The following is a 20205-nucleotide window of genomic DNA, read 5'->3' as shown; positions in this document are numbered from 1 at the left end:
TCGCCATGAAGTCAAGTTCGATAATAATGCGTCTTGCTCCTGGGTATTCCATCCGACGCCACTTGTGCCCTGCCACCATTTTGCCAGATGCGATCCAACCCTAGCTACCAGCGCCGAGTGAAGATGCAAAAAAGAAGAAAAAGGAATTAAAAAAAAGAAGGAAAAAAAAACCCCCTCCATATGCCGATAACATGCTGCCGCGTCAAAATGCAAAATGCAAAATGCAAATTCTGGAAGCGAACAGAGAAGAGGATGCCCGAGCAGAAATTATCGCCACAAGTCAGCCCTGCTGCCACGCTTGAAACTTCCCTGACTGCTCGTATGAGCATGGCCCCGAGTCCAGCTGCCTGCACTCTTTGGCCGATCAGGAATATCAGCAGGGACGGCAAGGAATCCACCGAACCCATTACCAACCACCACACTCTTTCGCGAGTCACCACCCCACTGTGGTCCAAGGCCTCTCGAAGCCTCATAAGCTGAGAGAGGCCGACCCATGCTGAAACTGCCCCTGTTGCCAGGTTCCTCGGCAGGCTCAAACGAGGTGAAGATCCAGTCGAGCTCGTCGAGACCTTTGGTATAAATGTCCAATGGCTGGGTAAGACTCCTTGGGCCTGCGCCCCGGCCATCCTGAGCAAAGGACGGCATGGGAGGTGCAAGGGTCAGCGTCTCGACAAAATCAGGGTCACGAACGTAGAGCTCCTGAAGACCTGGAAGGGAGTGCGTGAGAAGAGAAGTAATCAAGTAGGCATAGTAAGACGAATGAGGTGGTTGAAGGCCCTGAAGAGCATTGGGAGCAGAAGTAATTTCGAAGTTGAGGGTACGCAGAGCGGCCGAGCGGAGCGGGGGGCGAGCTTCCATTGGTAGCGGAGCTGTCACGGCGGACAAGATCCTGAGTTCGCTAAGAGCAGGCGCAGCTGAAATGACGGAATGAAGTTCGGCAACAAGAACCCCAGTGTTGTCCAGCGTCAGAGTCTTCAGCTTCGCCGACGTGTCGAAGCGAGACAGATAGTTTCGCAGACCGGCGGCAGTGATGGTGGGCATTTCACGGAATTTGAGATGCTCGACCGCGGGGAAGGGCGCAACGACCGAGGCTTCCTCGAATATGGCATCGCCAAGCCAGGGGGTGTCCGAAATGTCAAGTTCCTGGAGCTCCGGCAAGCACGAGATGATCTTCCGTAGCGTGACTGGCTCGATCCTCAGTCTTGAAATCTCCAACACCTCCAATCTTTGCCACACTCCTTGAAACAGAAGCTCGAAGAGATGTTCGCTTCCCGAGTCGTACCTCATCTTCCGAATCTGGGGGCACCTGGCCTGCAGCTCTTGCCGCAGCGCAAGACTGGACGCATCGCCAGCGTAGAAGCCGTCTGGAAGGTCGACGTAGCGTAGATTTGGGAGGACTGAAATGGTTCGTGCGAGGTCGGCTTTGGAGGTTTCCCTGGTCATGTAGGGCACTTTCAAGAGCAAGACGGAGTTGGCAAGGTGTTGGTTTTCACGGACTGTCCTAGCAAACAGAGTGAGACGCAGCGTGGGAATATCTGTGGGCTCGTGACGCGATCTCCGCTTGCGCTTCTCGGTAAGGATTTCCTCGAGCTCGCAGTAGTGGACGGCGTCAATGCGGACGCTTCTGTAGCTGCACAGACAAATTAGCTCTGGCTGTTGTGGACGTGGGTAGCTTGGACTCACAGCAGGTCCTGAGCGACGGCATTCCAGCGGCGGCGCACCTGAGCACAATGGGCTAGGTCGCGCAAATCACACAACATACAGCCATCTCCGACCATGGAGTGCTCGCTCGTCTCGTAGGAGTCATCATTGGCGTGGGGGCAGACGTAGGAGAAGATGAGGTTCAGCACCTTGTCTGGAAGTGCCTCGGTGAAGTCACGCCCGCTGGGATTGGGGGGCGCGGCATAGTAAGCAGCGTGGCCGTACTTGGCGACACTGGCCTGTCTGGATTTGGGATTGTCCTTGGGGGCGTTTCGGTGCCGAAAGTGTTTGAAGAAGCCCATGGCGCGGCGGATAAAGCTGTTGGGAAAGCAGGGTCAACCTCAGCACCACGAAGATACCTGGTAGGGGTACTATATCTGCGATCGGGGGAGGGGGCGCGGCAGGGCTGGCGGGGGGGGGCTGCAGGCGCAGTGTGGATAGAGCTTCTGAGGAATGTGACTTGACTGGAGACGTGCCTTCGCTGTCCATTGTAAGAGCCGTGGCGATGGTCCATGGCAGGGCTTTGGGGGTCTTCGGCTGTTCGGCGCGGGCGCGCACGGCGGCGACGGCAGCAGCAGCAGAAGGAGGAGGAGGAGGAGGAGGAGACGGTGGTTTGTAACAGCGCCGTGGAGATGTCGTAAATTGCGTACAGTATGCGTGGCCCGGGCAGACGCAGACGATACAGCAAGATGCAGGCTTGAGAGTGGCAGAGGGTATTATTTTTTGATGAAGGTTTAGAGTTCCGAATGAAACATTCGCGCAGGTGCAAGGGCAGCGGCTTTCATATCCAACGTGAAGCGCAGAGCATCCCCTGCGCCGCATATTAAGCGTCGATCACAGCGCGTCGCCTTCCCCTTTGCAACCAAACTCGTCCAGCTGTTGACGCCATTCGTTTGTCTTGAACGGGCGTAGTCGCGAGTCGTTTGCCAGGCCAGATCCTGCTGGCTGAGAGCCAACGACGCCCGCAACCAAACGACAAGATTCAGGGTCAAGTTGTGTAGGCATCCTGCGGCAAGCCTATTCTTAGCTGTCCTGGCGCGTATATCATGATCATGGATGGCAGTGAGGGCGTTTACAGAGCCAACCGAGCACGGGCTTGGGATTGCCGCCCGGCCCGAGGGTCGTGGAGAGGTAACGAGAGGGACTGGACGGAAAGGAAGAGGTGAATCTTGTCGTCACAGGCGCGCGCGCGGACAGTGCTCTTCCTGCCTATGTATGTATGTATGTATGTATATATGTATGTATGTAACCCGTAGGTACTTTAACCTTGGGGTGTCGACACGTGTGCGCACGGCAGTATCAAGCTGGCAAACACCAGGCGAACGGTTCATGGCAAACAGCAGCCGAAGACAAGACAATAATACATACATACTACCTATGGCGTTGGCGTCTTGACATGGCTCTTGAATCAAAGCAGCGCTCAAGGAACCATCCATGGATGACCCAGGTACAGGACGTTGTCCTTTGCAGCCACGCGGGCTCGTCGTGCGAATGAGAAGCCATGTTTCAGGCTTAGGTACATGCCGGCGAGCCGCGATGCGCAGAGCGACGTGAGCCCATGACATGACTCTTGAAAGCTCAGGTACTGTACGTACACGTACACGAGACGAGGACCATGGTGTTCGTGGACTGAGGTGAGGTGTTGAGCGGGCAGTCAGACCAGACCAGAGGCAGAGGCGAGCAGGTGGGTACAAGCAGCGAAATCCACTCCTTCACCCCACGGCATGCCGTCTGCCGCAGCAGCGCATCGGTTGGACGTCTCGAGTTGAAATCTTCTACCGTAGGCTCAGCAAAAAAGCATCCTGTGCCCTAAGCCCGCCGTCAAGGAATACTCCCCGTCTCCTTTCTTAGCGCGCCGTTGTCTCTTCGGCGCCGGCACAGCTACCTTACCTTACCTTACCTTAGGCGAGTGCGGTGCGTGGTCCTTCAAGGCCCTTCACCTCAGGCGCAGGCTTAGGTTCAGACGACTGACTACATCCACCTCCTCCCATCCCACATCATCTCGCCGACCGACCCACCACCTGTGCGTGTGCTGTAGCTACCTCCTAGCTCTACATAGGTAGCCACCTACGTCGACACCTGCTGGCTGCTCCCGTCCGCTGCTGCACCTCGCCAGAGCTCCTCCGCCCGTCGGCATCCTTGCGGTCGAAGCTCTCTCGGGTCCCGCTACCGTCATTTTTGACTCCTTTCCGCCGCAACCCGCCATCTCTCGCCGACCGCCAGTCCCTGCTCGCTTCGTGCGTCTATTGCAATCCACCACCTCTTTCTCTCCCTCTTCGCTCCCCTCAGACCATCACACCATGGCCGCCAATCCGCCCCAGGGGAGCAACCTGGACCGCTACCTCGTCATTCACGTAGGAACCACGTGTGACGAGCATGGCGTCTACGTTACAAAGGACTCGGCCGAGGTCATTGAGATTGGCTGGATTCTGCTCGATGCCAAAACCTGCGAAGAGGTGCCAATTGTCCAGCCCCCATTGCCATTGGCAAATTTTTGCTGACTGCCCATGGACAGCTTCACCGCGAGAGCGTCCTCGTCAAACCCGTCAACACGCCCATCACGCCGCTTTGCAGTAAGTCCTGCTGCCTCAATTGAACCCTCCAGTAGCTGATTCGGTGTTCCCCATAGCTTCTCTCACCACCTTGACCTGGGAGCACGTCCGCAACGCCGGCTCTTTCCGTGATGCGATCAACCGCTTCGACCAGTTTGCCAACGAGCATCTCCTGTCCAAGAACCTCGAATTTGCCTTTGTCACACTCGACTCGTGGGACTTGCGTGTGCAGCTTCCCCGTGAAGCTCGGGACAAGGCAGTGGTTCTCCCTCCGTACCTACAGCACTCGAGAACCTTTGATCTCCGCACCGAATACCAGCGCTGGCAGGCTCACCACCCCGAGTCTCTTCCCTTTGGCTCAAGCGCCCTGTCCAACATTTGTGCTGCCCTCGAGGTTGAACCTGTGCAATCTTCGGCCCCCATCAAGCACAACTTGCCCTTCCACCTGCAGGCCTTGGCTCCTGCGTCGCCCAGGCGTGCAATGGAGGAGGCCGTGACCCTTGCCCGAGTTCTGCGTGGTCTGATCCGCAAGTCCCAGCCGCCTCACGAGCACCCCGACGTTTTGACCCGCCCCATGGACGCCAGGGCCGACGTTCGTGCCTTTTTATCGGAGCGCAGCAAAGTTCTTCACATGAGTGGACTTCCCCACGACACGACGCAGTCGGAACTCGAGAGCTGGTTTACCCAGTTTGGTGGACGTCCCATTGCCTTTTGGACGCTTCGCACTCCCGACCAGCACAAGCCCACCGGCACTGGCTTTGCCATCTTTTCTTCTCACGAAGAGGTAGGTTCCTCGGCCAACCAAAAGCAACAAAATCACAGCGGTACCTGAGAGGATGCTAATTCAAACCAGGCCGCCGAGAGCCTTTGCATGAACGGTCGTGCATTGAACGAAAAGGCCATTGAAGTGTCTCCCTCTAGCAGCCGTGTCCTCGACCGTGCGGCCGAAATTTTGACTCCCTTCCCTCCGAGCAAGAACCGCCCTCGCCCTGGCGACTGGACCTGCCCGTCTTGCGGATTCTCCAACTTTCAGCGCCGCACTGCGTGTTTCCGCTGCTCGTTCCCAGCCATGTCTGGCCCCGCCGGTGACCCCATGGGCTACCCTTACGGCTACGGCCACCCCGGCATGATGGGCCCTCCGCACCACATGGGCCACGGCCACGGCCACGGCATGCCCGGCCACATGCGCGGCGGCAACAGCGGCGGCATCGTCCCATTCAGGGCCGGCGACTGGAAGTGCGGCTCTGATGGATGCGGCTACCACAACTTTGCCAAGAATGTGAGCTGCCTCCGCTGCGGCGCCAGCCGTGCCGGTGCGGCAGTTGTCGCTGACACTGCGTTCCCTTCGCCCATGGACACGCCGTCGAGCTACGGCATGGGTCCGCCTTCAATGGCTGGGACCCCTGGCGGCGGTCCCTTCGGAGCCGCCGGTGGATTTGGCTCTGGCGCTGGCTTCCCCGGACAGCAGTTTGGCGGCCCTCCATCGACCTACGCTCTCCCTTCGGGCATCGGTGCCGCGAGTCCTTACCCGCCCATGGGCGGTCAGTACGCCCCCAACGGTGGAATGCACGCTTCTCCCTTTGACAGCCGTGCTGCCGAGGCCGCCTTTTCCTCTGCTGGCCAAGCCCCTGCGTCGGCGGGTGCCGGCTTTTCCAACGGCGGCATGCCAGACGGATCCAGCGACCCCTTCTCCTTCCTCACTCCTAGCTTTGGACAGCTTTCAGTGGGCGATGATGCCCGGCGCAACGTCGGCAACGCCGCCAACAAGTCCCCCGCTTGAGCATGACATGGTGGGGGAAGTCGTTGCGTTCCTTTCTCGCACATCGGATTGAAAACCTTTTATTATTCGGGCGGCAGCAACGACTAGCGACGGCGCGGGATGGGCATGTTGTTTTTCAATTTATGCGGATCGTCCTGGCAGTTCGGAATCGGCACTCGGTTGTGTGCAGGGAGCATGGCGGCAGGTTGGCACAAGGCATAGAACGAGATGAGAATCTCGGTATGGTGTTTCGGGAAGCTTCATTGAGAACAAAAGTACGGACGGCGGACACGAAGCGGGGACAGGTCATATGTGCATGGCGTCTCAAGTGCAGCCGTCATTGCCGTCTTTTTTGCGGTACTCGCTTTTCAGGCTTCTACCACGGTTCAATGCCGTGGGCCTTGCTCTTTCCACTTTGTGGTCAAACTGTTTTCTGCGGATTTCTCTCTGGCTAGGTCTCTTCTCGGATGTCTTTTCCCAAAACTTGCGGCATAGCGTTAGCGGGGGTTATGGGCGGATGGGAAATTTTGGGGGCGCTGGGTGTGATGAAGGTGCTGGTGGGCGGTGGATTGGCCATGCGAGGGATGGGTGGATGGGATGGACGGACGGATGGGTATCTTTTCTCTTTTCTCTTTTTCTTTTTTTTCTTTTTTTTCTTTCTCTTTCTCCCCCCTCATTCCCTTGCCTTGGATGCTGCTTACTCTGTTGTTTCTATTTATTTCCTTATTCCTATTCACTAACGCGAGACCAAAATTGAGAGAATCACATAAACGCGCGTTGTAGATCACTCATGACAAGAATGTAGTAGATTGTCCAGCTCAGGAATCCATTATTTCAAGCGCAAAGAATGGTCCCCTTGAATGACATTGTGATGTTCGCAAGCCGAGTCCAGAACCCCGGTCCACGCATCGCTTGCCGTTCAGCTCGTGCGGCAAAACAGATTATCCGGCAGCTCACGCTCGGAACCAAACGCCGGCGGCCCCCGTCATCACAGACACGTCCATCTGATGCCGAACGAGACGGGCAGCGCATCTCCATCCGTCTGATATCGGGGCAAGGCAACATCGAATTCCCAAGAGGCGTCGATCCAGGAATCTGAGGGATCAACGCCCCGACACGATACCTAGACCGGGGTCTGATGGGTCGCTCCGCGAAAGCCGCCGCCAAGCGGGGTAGCACCGAAGGACGACGAACTCGCGCACGCCAGGAGCACCAGATCAAAGAGCTGCGGCGACAGTTGCAATCCAAGCTAGAAGCCCAGTTGAAATATGAAGACGCCATCAAGAAAGAGGCGACAGCCGTGCAGGGATGGATGACATATCAGCGGGAATCCGAGGACTTCATTCGCGAGATCGACCTCGAAAAGGCCAAGATCAAGAAGCAGGTGTGTGAGAGCTTGGAGCTGTTCCCGCGGCGCCTCGTCTGCCCTCTGATGCGCAGAGCCGTGGGCTTCAATGAGAGGATCGTGTCCAGCCGGTCACGTGTGTTTGAGATGATTCAAGACACGCAAGACAAGATCAAGGTAGCGGAGAGGCGGATGCAGACGTTTCGGCAGCGGCTCACTACCATCAAGAGACGGATAACACTTCTTAAGCGTAAGATCAAAGCTTCTTCGCCATGAATTATTGGCCAAGACCATGGAAATGGACCAATCGACCCACTCGTCCTTGCGGGGAACCTGCTCAACGACTCGTTTGGCTACGCGCAACCACCCCTTGTCGACTGCTGCATACTCTTTTCTAGCAGGGTCTTTGGGAGTGCCACCGTTTTCAACAACCTTTCCATGTGCCTGCGCGCACCGTGGACCAACCTAAATGCTGAAGCGCCTTCCGACAGTTTGGAAAGCTTGTGCTAGACGGGGGCGGTTGCGCCAAAAGTTTCCCGAAGAGTGGTCTACACTGTACTTTGCCTTTGGGACCATTCCTATTCCACCACGGAACGTTATACAAGTAGACGCACTATCAAAACCTACAATAAGCACTTGGCGCGCTGCTGTAGGCCGTTGTCTCGAAATTGCTTTCGAGGCGGTGGAGCTTCAATGTGCTATCAGCGGCTAGCAAGCGCGCATGCTTTTTCCCTGACAGCGCGACGGGACGCGCCAACGGGGGCTGGCTGTGGGCAGATGCTTGCAACACTCTTCTTTTCTTCTCGAGCCAGAAGCGCGCTTGCCCTCTCCACGTTTGAGTCGAGCAGGAGTAGCCCTGCATGGCGACTCAAGCAGTCGACAAACGAAGACGGCCTGCCCGTTGCAGCAGCACACCATATTCACACACGCAACCCCAGACGGAACGGCTCAACTGAGCTTAGCTCCCTTTCCAAACACTCGCGGCCCACGAGGCGCATCCGCGCGCTCTGATTGCTCGGCCGCTGGGGCAGTTTGTCTCTTGTGCCTCATCCAGCCTGTCGTCTTGCTCGACCTCTGGTGCTTGGCGGCGGAAGGCCTCTTGGCGAACGGCGGGAGCGCTGGGACTCCCTGCTACCGGTCTGCTCGCAGCCATCATGATGTCAGGCGGCAGCTGAGCGTGTTTTGACTTCGTCGCCGTTGCTTTTGGCTCGTGATGGTGGCCAAGCTGTAGCGTCCTCGTTGTTTGAAGAGGTTTTTTTTATTTTTTATTTTTTTTTTTTCCCTCCTGACAGGCGGGGAAGGTGCATGCGCGAGGGTGTCCATCTCGTCTCAACGTGTTGCGAAACTTGTCACTGCATTTGCTTTGTTGGGGTTTCTCTCTCTTTCAGCGTATGGGTTCTCAGGACTGTGGTTTGAGAATGGACGACATGAGTCTTCTTAACCCGAGGGTCCAGGGAGCGCTGGTCTTCCAGAAAGCCAAGTTTGGATGGACAGCACACGACGAAGGGGCTCTTCTTCACTGACTTGTTTCTTTGCCTCAATGGCCTCGACTCGTACGTTCAGTAGGTTCCTTATACGTTCAAACAGTACGAGGCTTGATGCCAGACATTGTGGAACAAGCATCGGTTGACTGCTTACGATACTTTCCTGCTAGAGTTTACTCCATTTTTCTCCGTGTGCAAACACTTGCATGCTCTCTACTTCTTCAGCCTTAGGCGTTCTAACTAGTTCTCGTCCAAACTCGAGCAACAACATGGACAAATCTCTGTCCTGTTCCATCTATGCTTCGACCTTCGCTATAGGCGTTCAACGCTCATCAGCGTTGGTCACGAATCAGAAGGCGCGATTTTCCCGTTGATAAGCTATCGTTTCCATCTTATCTGCCCCGCGATGCGGTGCCCCACTTTGGCCGCCATGCAATTGTGTTGATCAACACCAGACACTCTCCAAAATTCTCCGACAAAAAGCGCCCTAGAGACGAAGAAGAAGAAGGAGAAGAAGAAGAAGAAACGAGACAACTAGCCATGGCCGCCTCAGTCGCCCCTCCGCAATTCGACCAGACAACCTCCGACGCCGCACGCGCCGGCGCAAAGGCCTACCTGCAATCGCGACTAGCACCTCCCTCCTCCACACCCGCCCAGCCCTTCACGATCCCCACAATCGACCTGGGACCCAGCTTCAGCGGGAGCGCAGCCGCGCGGGCAGAAGTGGCGCGCCAGATCCACGAAGCGTGCACGACATCGGGCTTCTTCACCATCACGAACCACGGCATCCCGGCCGACGTGACGCGCGGGGTGCTGCGGCAGGCGCAGCGCTTCTTCCACGAGCTGCCACCCGCCCGCAAGCAGGCGCTGCACATGCGGCACAGCGCGCTGCACCGCGGGTACGAGCCGGCGGCGTACACGAGCATCGACGGCAGCGCGGAGACGAAGGAGGGCTTCAACTGGGGCTACGAGGAGCGGCTGCGGCCGGCGTCGTTCGCCGACACGTACGACGGCGGGTACGTCGAGCTGGACGGCCAGCGCTACGACGATGGCACGGGCAATTTGTGGCCCAGTGAGGAGGATCTGCCTGGCTTCTTTGATGGCGTCAAGGAGTATTATGGTGAGGCGATGGGCCTGGCGAGACACCTCATGGGCCTTTTTGGGCTGGCGTTGGGTCTGGGTGAGGGCTGGTTTGATAAGAGCATGACGCATCCGGGTGGCATTGCAAGGCTGCTGTATTATCCCCCCGGCAAGCCGGAGCAGGAGCAGAGCAAGCAGGATATAGGTCTGGGCGCGCATTCGGACTATGAGTGCTGTAAGTTGGCGCATTCTCACCTACACAGCCAACATCAACTGATATGGAAATGTGGCTGGCAGTCACGATCCTCCTCCCCTCAGGAACGCCAGGCCTCGAAGTGCTATCGCCGGCCGGACAGTGGACGCCCGTCGAGCGCGTCGACGGCGGCCTCATCGTCAACATCGCTGACTTCCTCATGCGCTGGACAAACGATCTATATAAGAGCACCGTGCACCGCGTCGTTAACCGCACGGGCGAGGCGCGCTACAGCGTCCCGCTCTTCTTCAGCATCAACTATGATGAGGTGGTTGAGGTGAGTTTATTTTTTCTCCTTTGCTTTCGTCCCAATTACCCCTTTTTGCCTTCTACCTGGCTTGTGAGTTGGGGGTTGGGGGGAGTGGTGAGTGATGGATAGTGCATGGATGGCTGATGTGGTTGTGCTTTCCTAGACTCTCCCCTCGTGCGTAACGCCCTCGAACCTGGCAAAGTACCCGCCCATCCGCGCCGGCGAGTACGTCCTCGAGCGCCTGAACATGTCGACGGCGGGCGGCAAGGGGTCGTATGGGAATACGGATTGGCTGGACGAGAAGAAGTAGAGTAAAAACAGAGAACCCGTTTGAAGAGAAAGGTTAAAGGGAGGAGAAAATAAGTGCAGTGATGGATTTTCTAGAGACTGGCTGACCGACTGAGATGACCGCATGGTAATACAGGAGTGGGGGGGGGGGGGGGGGTGGGCGTGCTGATGGTGCCTGGAAATATTCGATTGCTCTGCTACCCCCCTCATATATCCATAATGTATCAGCGTACTTAAACAGCATTGCTAGATAATAATGACATTTGAAGCCTCCCTGCGCCCGCCACATCCCAGCAACCCTCCCAAAAAGACAAACCAACACAAGGAAAAAATCAAGCGTTGGTCGTGTACGAAATCCCCCCCCTCCCCACCACACAGACAGTTCGCAAACGTGAGGACGAATCCTTTCTCCCGCTGCAACCAAGCCTGCAGCTGTGTTTTTGTTTGGGTTTGGCAGATAGACAGACAGCTGGGGGACTTTTGGTGATGGTAGAAATACTTAGACGAGACTGTCAGACGGACGGATGGGGCTGTGCACAGGTGTGTGGGCATGTGGGCGACGACCTCATTGCGCGTCGCATGGGACGGTGCAGGGGCGGCGGTGTGCTGTCAGGCTTGTGAGGCTTGTGATAGAGTGGGGGTGTGACTGGTGGGGGTTGTAATTGGAGCGGTGGTTGTGGTTGTGGATGCTGCTGGCACTGCCGCTTTTGCTACTGCTGTTGCTGCTGCTGTTGATGGCTGCTCCTCGCCCACGTCTCCCCTGATTGCTTTGAGCCAAGGGCCATGGCGGCGCCCGAGAATCCAAGTGCAACCAATCTCTGGCTGATCCATACCTCTGTTCCTGATTGCTAAGCAAAACTACGGCATCTTGACAGCCAACACAGGAGCCAGTGGCATTGTCGTTTTACAGTGACGGTGTACAAAATCGCTAGGAAACGCCACTCTCGCCGCTCCACCACTGGAAACACTCCGAGCTGCCTAGCCGCGGCGAAGAGCGCGACGCAGAAAGAGTGTAAAACTGGATCTTGGTGGCTTCAAGACTCGATATCGAGTCGATACTCTGGGGCGACTGAGGCGCAAATTGGTTTAGTTGAGCTTGTTGTAGCGGCGCAGCCACCAGCGTCACATTCGTTCTTGATGGTTCTTTCGGCGTCTGCGAGACTGGTGAGTGTTGTTGAAGAGAGATTTTGAGGTGATTTCTATACCTCTACAACCGCAGGCCCGAACACTTGTCACCTGTGAGGCACGACGAGGAAGGAACAGAAAAGTCGTTTGAATCTACACCTCGCAGCGACAAGCGCGCAAAGTGGTAGTAGTAGCTGTCCGGTTCATCAGGACGCCAGTAGATCTGGCAATCTGCTCCCTCTGCCCGCTTGCCGTCGGAAGCGGAAAGGCTGGGAGTGGTGTCGAGGTGAAGACGTTTCGTGTGCCGGTTTGCATCTCGGCGGCACAGATGTTTGGCGGTCGGTGATGCTTGACGCGTGGAGAGCGAGGGTGTGTCATGTGCTTGGCCGCCCACGGGCTGGTGTTTTCATTCGTGGACAGTGTTCTTGATTGTTGTCGCTGAGGACGGGTTTTTCCAGGTGGAGGTCAACGTTGCATGATAACGGTGGAGATACGGAGAGACGAAAAGGGAGGAGAGACTCACAGTCGAACTGATGTCTGGCGGCCACCGGAGCGCAAGTTGAAAGCTTTCTCACAAATTTTCGGCAAGACAGCCAGTATGTTGTTCTTGGTCGGGTGCCTGTCTTTCAACAATCAAAGATTGTGAATGGTGTTCAAAACCCCAGTCCTTAGGATGGGTTTCACACCTCCTGTCGCAAGACCGAGATGGCAGTTGCATGTGAGTTATAAAGCATGAGAGTCTGTCGTGTGGACCGCTGACCTCTTTCAAAGAACCAAGCTGCGAAGATGTAAATGAGGAAGATCACATCGCCCGCCCGCCAGCATCCGTTGTTCTGGCGCATGCAGCTCCCAAATTTTTAATAAGTTGTTGGCTGGGTTGTCGTCATTGATCGGACTGGGAAATGATTCAATGTCTTTCAAATACTGTCAACCATCCCTCAAGAGGGGCTCAAGTAAAGAAGTAGATTATCGTGGAGTTAAAAATATCTCATCTCATTCAGATTTAAAACACTCATGTACCCATGGCCTTGCAAGTCGATCGGGACCTTCACATCCATCGGAGTCAGCATCAGCTGGCCCGTACCATCCAAATAGCCTTCTCGAGTTTGTCCTCAGGGTGGAGGTGGTGGAGGTTGTGGTGGTGGAGGATCGCCTGTAATCACATTCCCATTCTCGTCTATCGGATCAGTGCGATAGTAAATTCGATAGAGAGTGTTCAGACTACGCGTGTCTTCACTGTTGTAATAGGCCAGCCTATGATCCAAAACATTGTGATCGGTAAATATTTGTATTTCGCGGTAGACATGTTCCGTGCGCGTTGTTGTGTCGCGAAAGACGGGGGGCACGACAAACCAGACGCGAGGGTCGATTGACGGGGTGTGGAATAAGGCGTATCTTACGCGCACGCCTCGGACGCGTGGATCTCTGGCCCGTAATTCCCGGATGGCTGCTAGGGGACCTGCGAGGACCATAGGCTTTAGCTACTTCTCCAATATACACGATTTGCGGTCAAGGGGAACTGACCATTAAGGTCATGATAGCTAGTCATTGTGAACTGGCTGACTGCAACATCCACCGAGAACTGTATTAATGCAACCGAATGAGTTTGTCCTCCCGGCGGATTCATGGAAACAGTAACTAGGAAGGGTCGGATAGTCGACCCAAACACATCGATAGGTTGAAAATTGTCAGAGTGAGATGTGTATGAAGATGAGAGTGCGTCTTCACAGCGGCTATTCGGAGCGCCTCGACGAGTGCAGCAGGTCAAAGAACTCGACCCACAACCTTGAGGCTTAGGAAACGGACTGGCACCAACATAGTAGGCAAGGAAGACAACGACCAAGAATATCTGAGGAATAGTCATTTTAGATTCAAAGGCTCGCCAGTTAAGAACTTGACGAGAACAGAGATCACTTTATAGTTGCCGCGCGTTTAAGGTATTTCATTTACCGAAACTAAATGTTCGTTTTGCTTCTCAGCTAATTTAAGAACAATGAATCTTCTCTTCACCATCTTTGACTTCGAAATTCAAATCAAAACGAAGGCCTTCGTCTAAGAATAGTCTCTGAGTGTCGACCTCATGGATTCTAAGGGTTTAGAAGACGAAGACCATGGATTACCGTAGTAATAACTTGGCTTTTATGAAGATAAAGTGCGATGGCTTTTTCTAGCGTGGATAGAATGGAGGTAATTCGAAATGAGTCGAGCGGAAAAGTGCGCGAAGCGAATGATACGAACGTAAGAAAGCTGCAGCTCTTCTAGTAGATACTGTTAGTAAATGCTGAAGGCTGTACCCGTTAAAGCCCGAGACGAGTTTAAAGATAATATTAGGAGAATGCCTTAGCTTTCTATGCTCCGTATCTCTTCTCCCCCTTTATCGCTTTAGTATGAAGCGTAAGCACACCGCGGATTAGTTAGTCTTACGCTTCGTATCATAACAGCTTATGAAGTAAAAAGCTTTACCTAATACTATAAGATTATTCATTAAAAATATGCTTAGGTCCTTAGAGGAATACTCGAAGATCCTTAGTAACGGTGTAGAGTTAAGTATAAATATAAAACTAAGGTATTCTTTTACTCTAATAAAGATATCTAGATTTTACTAAATTCGGCAAGAGGTTTCAATCTAAGAGATTAGAAAAGATTTATATCGTAATAATTACCTCTTGAGCTTTATTATAACGTTAACCACTACCGTTCTCTAGCCGGGGACGAATCTAGCCGGCCGGTAGTAACCGGAGGGAACCGACCTCTACTTACGACGTTCTTTGCGTTTATAACTAAGCAATGTTCAAATTAAACATTCCGATTTACCTTTCTTAGCAGTCGGCTCCACCGGCTCGAGCTCGATCGGCCGAGCTCCCCGCCCTACGTGACGCTTGACACGCGCGGAAGCGTCTTGTTGTTCGTCAACCACTATCTGCAGGAGAAGTGCAGTAAATTTATACATTCTCTCCGAGAGGAGTTTGAAGCTTGATTGTAGCTGGACGCTGAAATTGCGAATTGTGGCAGGAGGTAGGAAAAATGGGCGCGGAAAACCGTAGTTAGATCTACAGCGCCACCGCCATGAACGACGAGTTTCAGCGCGCATAGATGGTTACTAGAATCTAGCAGATCTTGCAGTGGAGGAGTGAAGTTGATTGTTTATACAAATGATTGTCCATAATAAAGCCTGTTAGTGTGCATCTATAGCGTCCTTCTATTAGGCGAAATGCTAAAAATTACTATTTATGAGGCTTTTAAGAGCGATTTACTTCTTTCTTAGTGTAGAGCGGAGGTAGTAGTGAACTCTAGGGCATAAGTGTAAGTTATCTGATCCCCTATCGCGAGTCTTTCTAGGGATCACAGTGGCATCTTCTAAGTGGGGGGAAGCTACACCTTACGCTTATTTGTACCGTAGCCGCTACGCGATTTAACGTGATCCAGAAGAGGGGAGGCGGGAGTAGCATCTTAAGGTTAAGCGGTATTAATGTTAAACAACAGAAAGCGTCATGTGTTAGTCCTGTTAAAGGACTAAACTTTATATCGATGATAGAGATACTCTCAAGCCGGAGTTCAGAGGCTTAGAGTTGTAGTTGTGCAAATTTTCCTTTTTTCTTTTTCTTCCAGCCAAGTTACCAGTCCAGTCGTCAAAATTGTTCCGCTCTCGGTTTTTCTCCAAAAGTTATTGACGCTGAACACCGGCCTGAGATAACCCACCTGAATGCGACAGCCGCAGTCTGCCAACGTAAATGAAGTCCGTCCGGCTTTCAGACACTTAGACTCATCATTAGCATCAAAATCGGTTTTACAAGTGCCGAAACCTAGTCGCCTTCCTAGATGAGGAACTCTAAGCACACGAGAAGTCTTTTCGCTTGTGACGTTTTTGCCTCACACACAAATTGCATGCTTTTTCTCGGCGATCGGAATGGGAAAGATTGCGATGGATTGGTGAGAAGGCAGTGGGCACTGGCATTCGGGGCTGCCAAGGACGATTGGCATGAAGCTGTGAAGACAAGAGACGTCCAACTTTGTTAGTTGTTTCCGGCGTCGACAGAAGAATGGCTTAGAGTGGGCGCAGAAAGAGAAAAAATACTCCGGAGTCCTGGCTACAGTTGTGCACACGAGCTTGCCAAGCGCAGTCATGTCAGCAGACAACTGCTCCCTACGCGTAGCTATGACCGCGGATGACTGCTTCCAAGACGTCCCCACCTGTGATGGCAGAAGACAGCAGACGACTCCTCCCTCGGAGCGGCTGTGTCAGTGGATGACCGCTCCCTAGAAGACGTCTCATTTCTTTCTACAACCACTCTAAGCGGTGGAAGGATTTTTGGCAAAGACTTTGATTACCGAAGGCGCTTTAGACCTGCCGACGTATTGACACTCCTCGTGCCACAGGCAGGCTTAGCAGGAAGCCGTTGTTCGGCAGGCCCGGGAGACATGTGCATCTTGTGATGATCATGCGCATCCGGTTACCAGCGCACTTGAAGTATAAAACCATACGTTTGATGAGTGAAGGTTGACAATAGAGTTCTACCCTAAAGTTCCTCGTCAACGGCAAGGAGTCTCACGGAAACAAGGGGAATCAATACGATTGGTCTTGAGGCTTGGGCTGCGTAAGCTCCTCCATCTCAACTTATGAATGGTCGTTCGCCTTGTTGTAATCCAGCGATGCAGGAGACTGCGTTCTTGATTTGCGTTAGTTCAAAAGCAATATCGCTCTGGTATGATGATTGGCGTTGTGTTGGCTCAACGGTCCGTGGCCAGTAGAGGGGTACGGGTGTGTCCTAGAGCAAAGTAACACTGAGAATTTTGCTTCAGGCTCCATTCTAGGAGCCTTCCTTATCAGAGGTTGTTGGGGGGGGGGGGGGAGCACGCGTGAGCATGTAGAAAGAAAACAGGCGAGTCGTATCTTGGGATCCTTTGCTGTCAGCAGACTTGTGGCCTAGTGTGGCGTTTGGAGAACGTGAAAAGCAGACTTCGTGAGCTCAACTCAGTTTTCAGACCGGAGGATCGTCGAGTCATACGCATCGCTCGACGTCATCAGAATATAAACTTTGCTTTGTCATTGGCTTCCTGCGGGCGAGATTGGTGACGAGCTACAGACATGCGGCAGAGGAAGAGCTTGAAGCATGTTGCTGGAAATCAGTGGTCAGAAATGCTAATTGTCGATGATGAAGAGCGCGACTCCAAATCGCCATGACAACTGCACGGTGATTGCGGGAATTGCTCTGACATGTTCTGCAATTCCATTCTCTTGATATTTTGTCTCCCGTCCCATCCTTGTACATGTGCTCAATACGGCCTATACCTTTCCCTTGCCTTCTTATTTCTCTTCTTTTCTTTTTTGCGCTCTTCCTTTGCATCACCAACATCTTCCCCCTCGCTCGCATCCCACGCTCTCACCTTGCCATCCTCACCGCACGAATATAACGTCCCGCTACTCTCATCAACCCACACATCACGTACAATCTCATCCCCATGAGCACCCGGCAGCCGCAACGCGCGCGGATTAGTTGTTGCGCACGAATAAGCTAGCGGTGAATCGTCGGTGGCGGCAGGCGATTGGAGAGGAAGCAGGTCGAGGTGTTGGGACGTCGTGTTGCCAGCCGCGACGACAAGTGTGCCGCTGGACAGCGAGCGATATACGTTGACGACGTACTCGCAGCCCAATTTCTCGCGCACGTCGCCGATGGAAATGGGCTTGATTTCATCGGCGGCGCTCTGAGCGGCAGTCGTCGCATTTTGCGAGGCGTCGGCGTCATCGTAGTCGTCGACGCGGTAGAAGCCCAGCGTCTCATCCGTGCCAAAGACCCAGACATCACGGCTGGCACTGCTGCCACTGCTAGAGGTAGCCGTGGTGGAGGCCCCCAGCCATCCGGCGTGGTGCACGGCGCTGCGGTGGTTCAGCACGGCGCGCAGGGCGTCGTCCTCGTCGCTCTGGCGCAGGTCGAAGATGCTGACGAGGCCATCGGTGCTGGCGCTGAGCAGCGTCGACGGTTGCTCCGGGTGCAGGGCCAGCTCGGTGATGGTGTCGGTGTGCGATTCGAGCAGCGACAGGCGCGGCGCGGCCGGTGATCGCGTGTCCCAGGCGTGGATGGGCGCGTCGCCGGGCGGGTCCTTTTGCAGCTCCGCGCCGGCGATGAGGAGAGAGGCGGCAGCTTGTGTTGTGAGAGCGGAGAGAGGATGTGGTTTCGCTGGGCAGCGTGAGTAGGGTTTGATGCGGCAGAGATTTGGACGTTGATGATCTTGGAGAGAAAAAGACAAGAAAGACGTTGAGCCAAAAGCGCCAAACATTTCGAAGTAGAGCTTTTCCTCGTTTCTTGAGAATATGACAAGAAATCCACATACGATTCTCAAACTGCATGACAGCCTTGCGCGTCCGGCGGTCCCAAAACCTCACCACGCCATCACGGCCGCTCGTAGCCAGGACATTGCCCTCGTCGTCCCAATTCTCAAGACAGGTGACGCTGTCGTGGGCATTTTGAATCAGGCCGTCGGGGAGGAGCTTGAGCGAGCTTCGGTCAAAGGTTCGGATTGAGTTGTCTGACGACAGCACCGCTAGAGCCGCGCTGCCGACGGGGCGGAGGGCGTAGATGTACGAGTCTGGTGGCAGGCCAAGGTCGTCCGTTGCCAGGAGTTTTGCTGTCCGCATTGTGTCAGGGGTATATGGATGGAGTCGTGTTTTGTACATGATGGGAAGTTGGGTTCTGCGGTTGATGTTGCGAATCAAAATTTTCAGGGGCCAACGCCGCGATGCAGACAGAATTGCTTCAACTGGTGTCACGTTGATACGTACATATCAGGTCTGACTGCAATATATCGTGTCCATCCAGGGTGTTTCTCAACGAGTAGTGTGGGCGACGGAGAGGACGGAATTCAAGATTGAGGCCGCACCAGAGCAGCGAGCATCGTCCCATCTCCGTATCTCTTGTTCTCCGACAGGCCCGAAACGATGCTCTCAGAGTCACGGATGGTCTCATCTCACAAGCACAGAACTGAAGAAGTGTACATGTCACCCTGATATGAAACGCACCGAATCATTGACGGGATTAAAATGCGCGATTAACGACGGGTGTGTCCCTCTAGGGACCTTTACAGTCTGCGGTGAAGCCGACATGACGCCAGCCCTGCAGACCACCACTCGATACTCGTCGAGACATTCTCGCACCGGTGGTTGCCAGGTCCCTAGAGAGGAAGAAGCGCAGAAATGGAGTTGAGGTTTTTCACCCGCAGCAGCAGCCGAGCGCCGACCTTTTTCCGCCAGCGGCATAAGCAGCGCCGCTGATTGGTCGCTGTCCCGAGGTTCCCAGTCCGGGCTCAGGTCCATCCATCATCGACGCTCGCTGCTCCTCCATCGTGAACCTTTCCATTGTCTGCACCGCTGCCTCTCGTCTCCACCACGCACGCAAGCCCGCACCACCACAATGCTTGCCCAACGCGCCTTCCACCAGTCTCTGCGCCGCGCCGCCGCGCCCGGCGCCGCCGCCAACAAGTTCACCCCAGCCAGCAGCAGGGCTCTGATGCAATCGAGGTACGACGGCCGGCAGACCCCTCCCTCTCCTCTCCTCTCGCACCGCAACCAAATACCAGCAATGCCAGCTAGCGCCGACAAGACCAACTAACCTCCCTCCCTCCCTCCCCCAGACCCGTCGCCACCAACACCATGAGCGAGCCCGAAGGCCGCAAGATCCTCGAAAAGCAGCGTCTCAACCGCCCCGTCGCCCCGCACCTCGCCATCTACCGCCCGCAAATCACCTGGCTCGGGTCGGGCCTGAACCGCATCACGGGCGTGGCGCTGTCGGGCGGACTCTACCTGTACGTGGCCGCGTACGTTGCCGCGCCGCTGACGGGCTGGCACCTCGAGAGCCAGAGCGTCGCCGCCGCCGTCGCCGCCTGGCCCGTCCTCGCTAAGCTGCTCGTCAAGAGCACCATTGCTTTCCCCTTTGCCTATCACAGCTTGAATGGCGTCAGGCATTTGGTCTGGGATTTTGGTCTGGGCTTCAAGAACAAGCAGGTTATTCAGACGGGTTGGACGGTTGTGGGTTTGAGTGTGGCATCCGCTGTGGGTTTGGCTTGCTATGGCACTTTTTGAGCTGGTGATGGGAGGGAATTGAGATGATGGAAGAAGAGGGAACATAACGGGACGAATTGTACAGGGTTGAGAGGGAGGAGCAGCGTCGATACTGGCGGTGAGACGGCCGTCGGACAGAACTTTGGGATTTGGGCGGAGGGGTAGCATTCGATTTTCATCAAGGCTTCAATTTCTTCAAGGATTTACCGCACTCCATCGACAACGAGGCACTAGCCCTTCAGCTACTACGAGATGCCGTACCCTGACGAGCAAAAGCAGGGAAGAAAAACATGACCATTCAATTCCTATACACTC

The 20205-nt window shown here is 54.7% G+C and overlaps 7 protein-coding genes across 7 annotated transcripts; 4 read left to right on the top strand and 3 right to left on the bottom strand.

Moving 5' to 3' along the window:
- Positions 1-267: 267 nt before the first annotated feature.
- IWZ02DRAFT_470773 (uncharacterized protein) lies at positions 268-2003 on the bottom strand (the record flags this gene model as incomplete). Its single annotated transcript, XM_066768819.1, has 2 exons — positions 268-1630; positions 1684-2003. 2 exons carry the CDS (start codon positions 2001-2003, stop codon positions 268-270), a joined length of 1683 nt encoding a protein of 560 aa, XP_066620707.1.
- A 1631-nt stretch (positions 2004-3634) lies between these two features.
- Positions 3635-6178, top strand: IWZ02DRAFT_35666 (ribonuclease H-like domain-containing protein). Its single transcript, XM_066764307.1, has 4 exons — positions 3635-4157; positions 4217-4274; positions 4331-5037; positions 5107-6178. Exons 1-4 carry the CDS (start codon positions 4002-4004, stop codon positions 6031-6033), a joined length of 1848 nt encoding a protein of 615 aa, XP_066620706.1. The 5' UTR covers positions 3635-4001; the 3' UTR covers positions 6034-6178.
- On the top strand, positions 6179-6871 carry IWZ02DRAFT_35667 (uncharacterized protein). Its single transcript, XM_066764309.1, has one exon. It carries the CDS (start codon positions 6323-6325, stop codon positions 6767-6769), a length of 447 nt encoding a protein of 148 aa, XP_066620705.1. The 5' UTR covers positions 6179-6322; the 3' UTR covers positions 6770-6871.
- Positions 6872-9234: 2363 nt separating this feature from the next.
- IWZ02DRAFT_35699 (uncharacterized protein) lies at positions 9235-10660 on the top strand. Its single transcript, XM_066764313.1, has 2 exons — positions 9235-10156; positions 10219-10660. The coding sequence occupies exons 1-2, from the start codon at positions 9382-9384 to the stop codon at positions 10551-10553; spliced, it is 1110 nt and encodes a 369-aa protein (XP_066620704.1). The 5' UTR covers positions 9235-9381; the 3' UTR covers positions 10554-10660.
- Positions 10661-12949: 2289 nt separating this feature from the next.
- On the bottom strand, positions 12950-13701 carry IWZ02DRAFT_434911 (uncharacterized protein; the record flags this gene model as incomplete). The annotated part of the gene is made up of 2 exons (XM_066766404.1): positions 12950-13296; positions 13362-13701. 2 exons carry the CDS (start codon positions 13699-13701, stop codon positions 12950-12952), a joined length of 687 nt encoding a protein of 228 aa, XP_066620703.1.
- Positions 13702-16875: 3174 nt separating this feature from the next.
- IWZ02DRAFT_456949 (WD40-repeat-containing domain protein) lies at positions 16876-19019 on the bottom strand. Its single transcript, XM_066767911.1, has 3 exons — positions 18616-19019; positions 18168-18461; positions 16876-18013 (listed from the first exon to the last, which is right to left on the bottom strand). The coding sequence occupies exons 1-3, from the start codon at positions 18797-18799 to the stop codon at positions 17112-17114; spliced, it is 1380 nt and encodes a 459-aa protein (XP_066620702.1). The 5' UTR covers positions 18800-19019; the 3' UTR covers positions 16876-17111.
- Positions 19020-19155: 136 nt separating this feature from the next.
- IWZ02DRAFT_456946 (uncharacterized protein) lies at positions 19156-20165 on the top strand. Its single transcript, XM_066767910.1, has 2 exons — positions 19156-19350; positions 19464-20165. The coding sequence occupies exons 1-2, from the start codon at positions 19244-19246 to the stop codon at positions 19909-19911; spliced, it is 555 nt and encodes a 184-aa protein (XP_066620701.1). The 5' UTR covers positions 19156-19243; the 3' UTR covers positions 19912-20165.
- Positions 20166-20205: the final 40 nt, after the last annotated feature.

Source organism: Phyllosticta citriasiana (genome assembly GCF_038021145.1).
Source record: "Phyllosticta citriasiana strain CBS 120426 chromosome Unknown IWZ02scaffold_10, whole genome shotgun sequence".
NCBI classification, from domain to species: domain Eukaryota; kingdom Fungi; phylum Ascomycota; class Dothideomycetes; order Botryosphaeriales; family Phyllostictaceae; genus Phyllosticta; species Phyllosticta citriasiana.
Note: the sequence above shows the minus strand (reverse complement) of the source record. Positions and strands in the feature narration are given on the sequence as shown.

Bases quoted from the DNA above. Each gene is read 5' to 3' on its own strand.
- IWZ02DRAFT_35666 (XM_066764307.1), top strand. From the start codon at position 4,002: ATGGCCGCCAATCCGCCCCAGGGGAGCAACCTGGACCGCTACCTCGTC. The intron at 4,158-4,216 runs GTGCCAATTGTC...GCCCATGGACAG, and splicing joins ATGCCAAAACCTGCGAAGAG to CTTCACCGCGAGAGCGTCCT. The intron at 5,038-5,106 runs GTAGGTTCCTCG...AATTCAAACCAG, and splicing joins TCTTTTCTTCTCACGAAGAG to GCCGCCGAGAGCCTTTGCAT.
- IWZ02DRAFT_35667 (XM_066764309.1), top strand. From the start codon at position 6,323: ATGTGCATGGCGTCTCAAGTGCAGCCGTCATTGCCGTCTTTTTTGCGG.
- IWZ02DRAFT_35699 (XM_066764313.1), top strand. From the start codon at position 9,382: ATGGCCGCCTCAGTCGCCCCTCCGCAATTCGACCAGACAACCTCCGAC. The intron at 10,157-10,218 runs GTAAGTTGGCGC...TGTGGCTGGCAG, and splicing joins GCATTCGGACTATGAGTGCT to TCACGATCCTCCTCCCCTCA.
- IWZ02DRAFT_456949 (XM_066767911.1), bottom strand. From the start codon at position 18,799: ATGAGACCATCCGTGACTCTGAGAGCATCGTTTCGGGCCTGTCGGAGA. The intron at 18,462-18,615 runs GTACGTATCAAC...CAATGCGGACAG, and splicing joins ATTGCAGTCAGACCTGATAT to CAAAACTCCTGGCAACGGAC. The intron at 18,014-18,167 runs GTATGTGGATTT...CACGCTGCCCAG, and splicing joins TGTCATGCAGTTTGAGAATC to CGAAACCACATCCTCTCTCC.
- IWZ02DRAFT_456946 (XM_066767910.1), top strand. From the start codon at position 19,244: ATGCTTGCCCAACGCGCCTTCCACCAGTCTCTGCGCCGCGCCGCCGCG. The intron at 19,351-19,463 runs GTACGACGGCCG...TCCCTCCCCCAG, and splicing joins AGGGCTCTGATGCAATCGAG to ACCCGTCGCCACCAACACCA.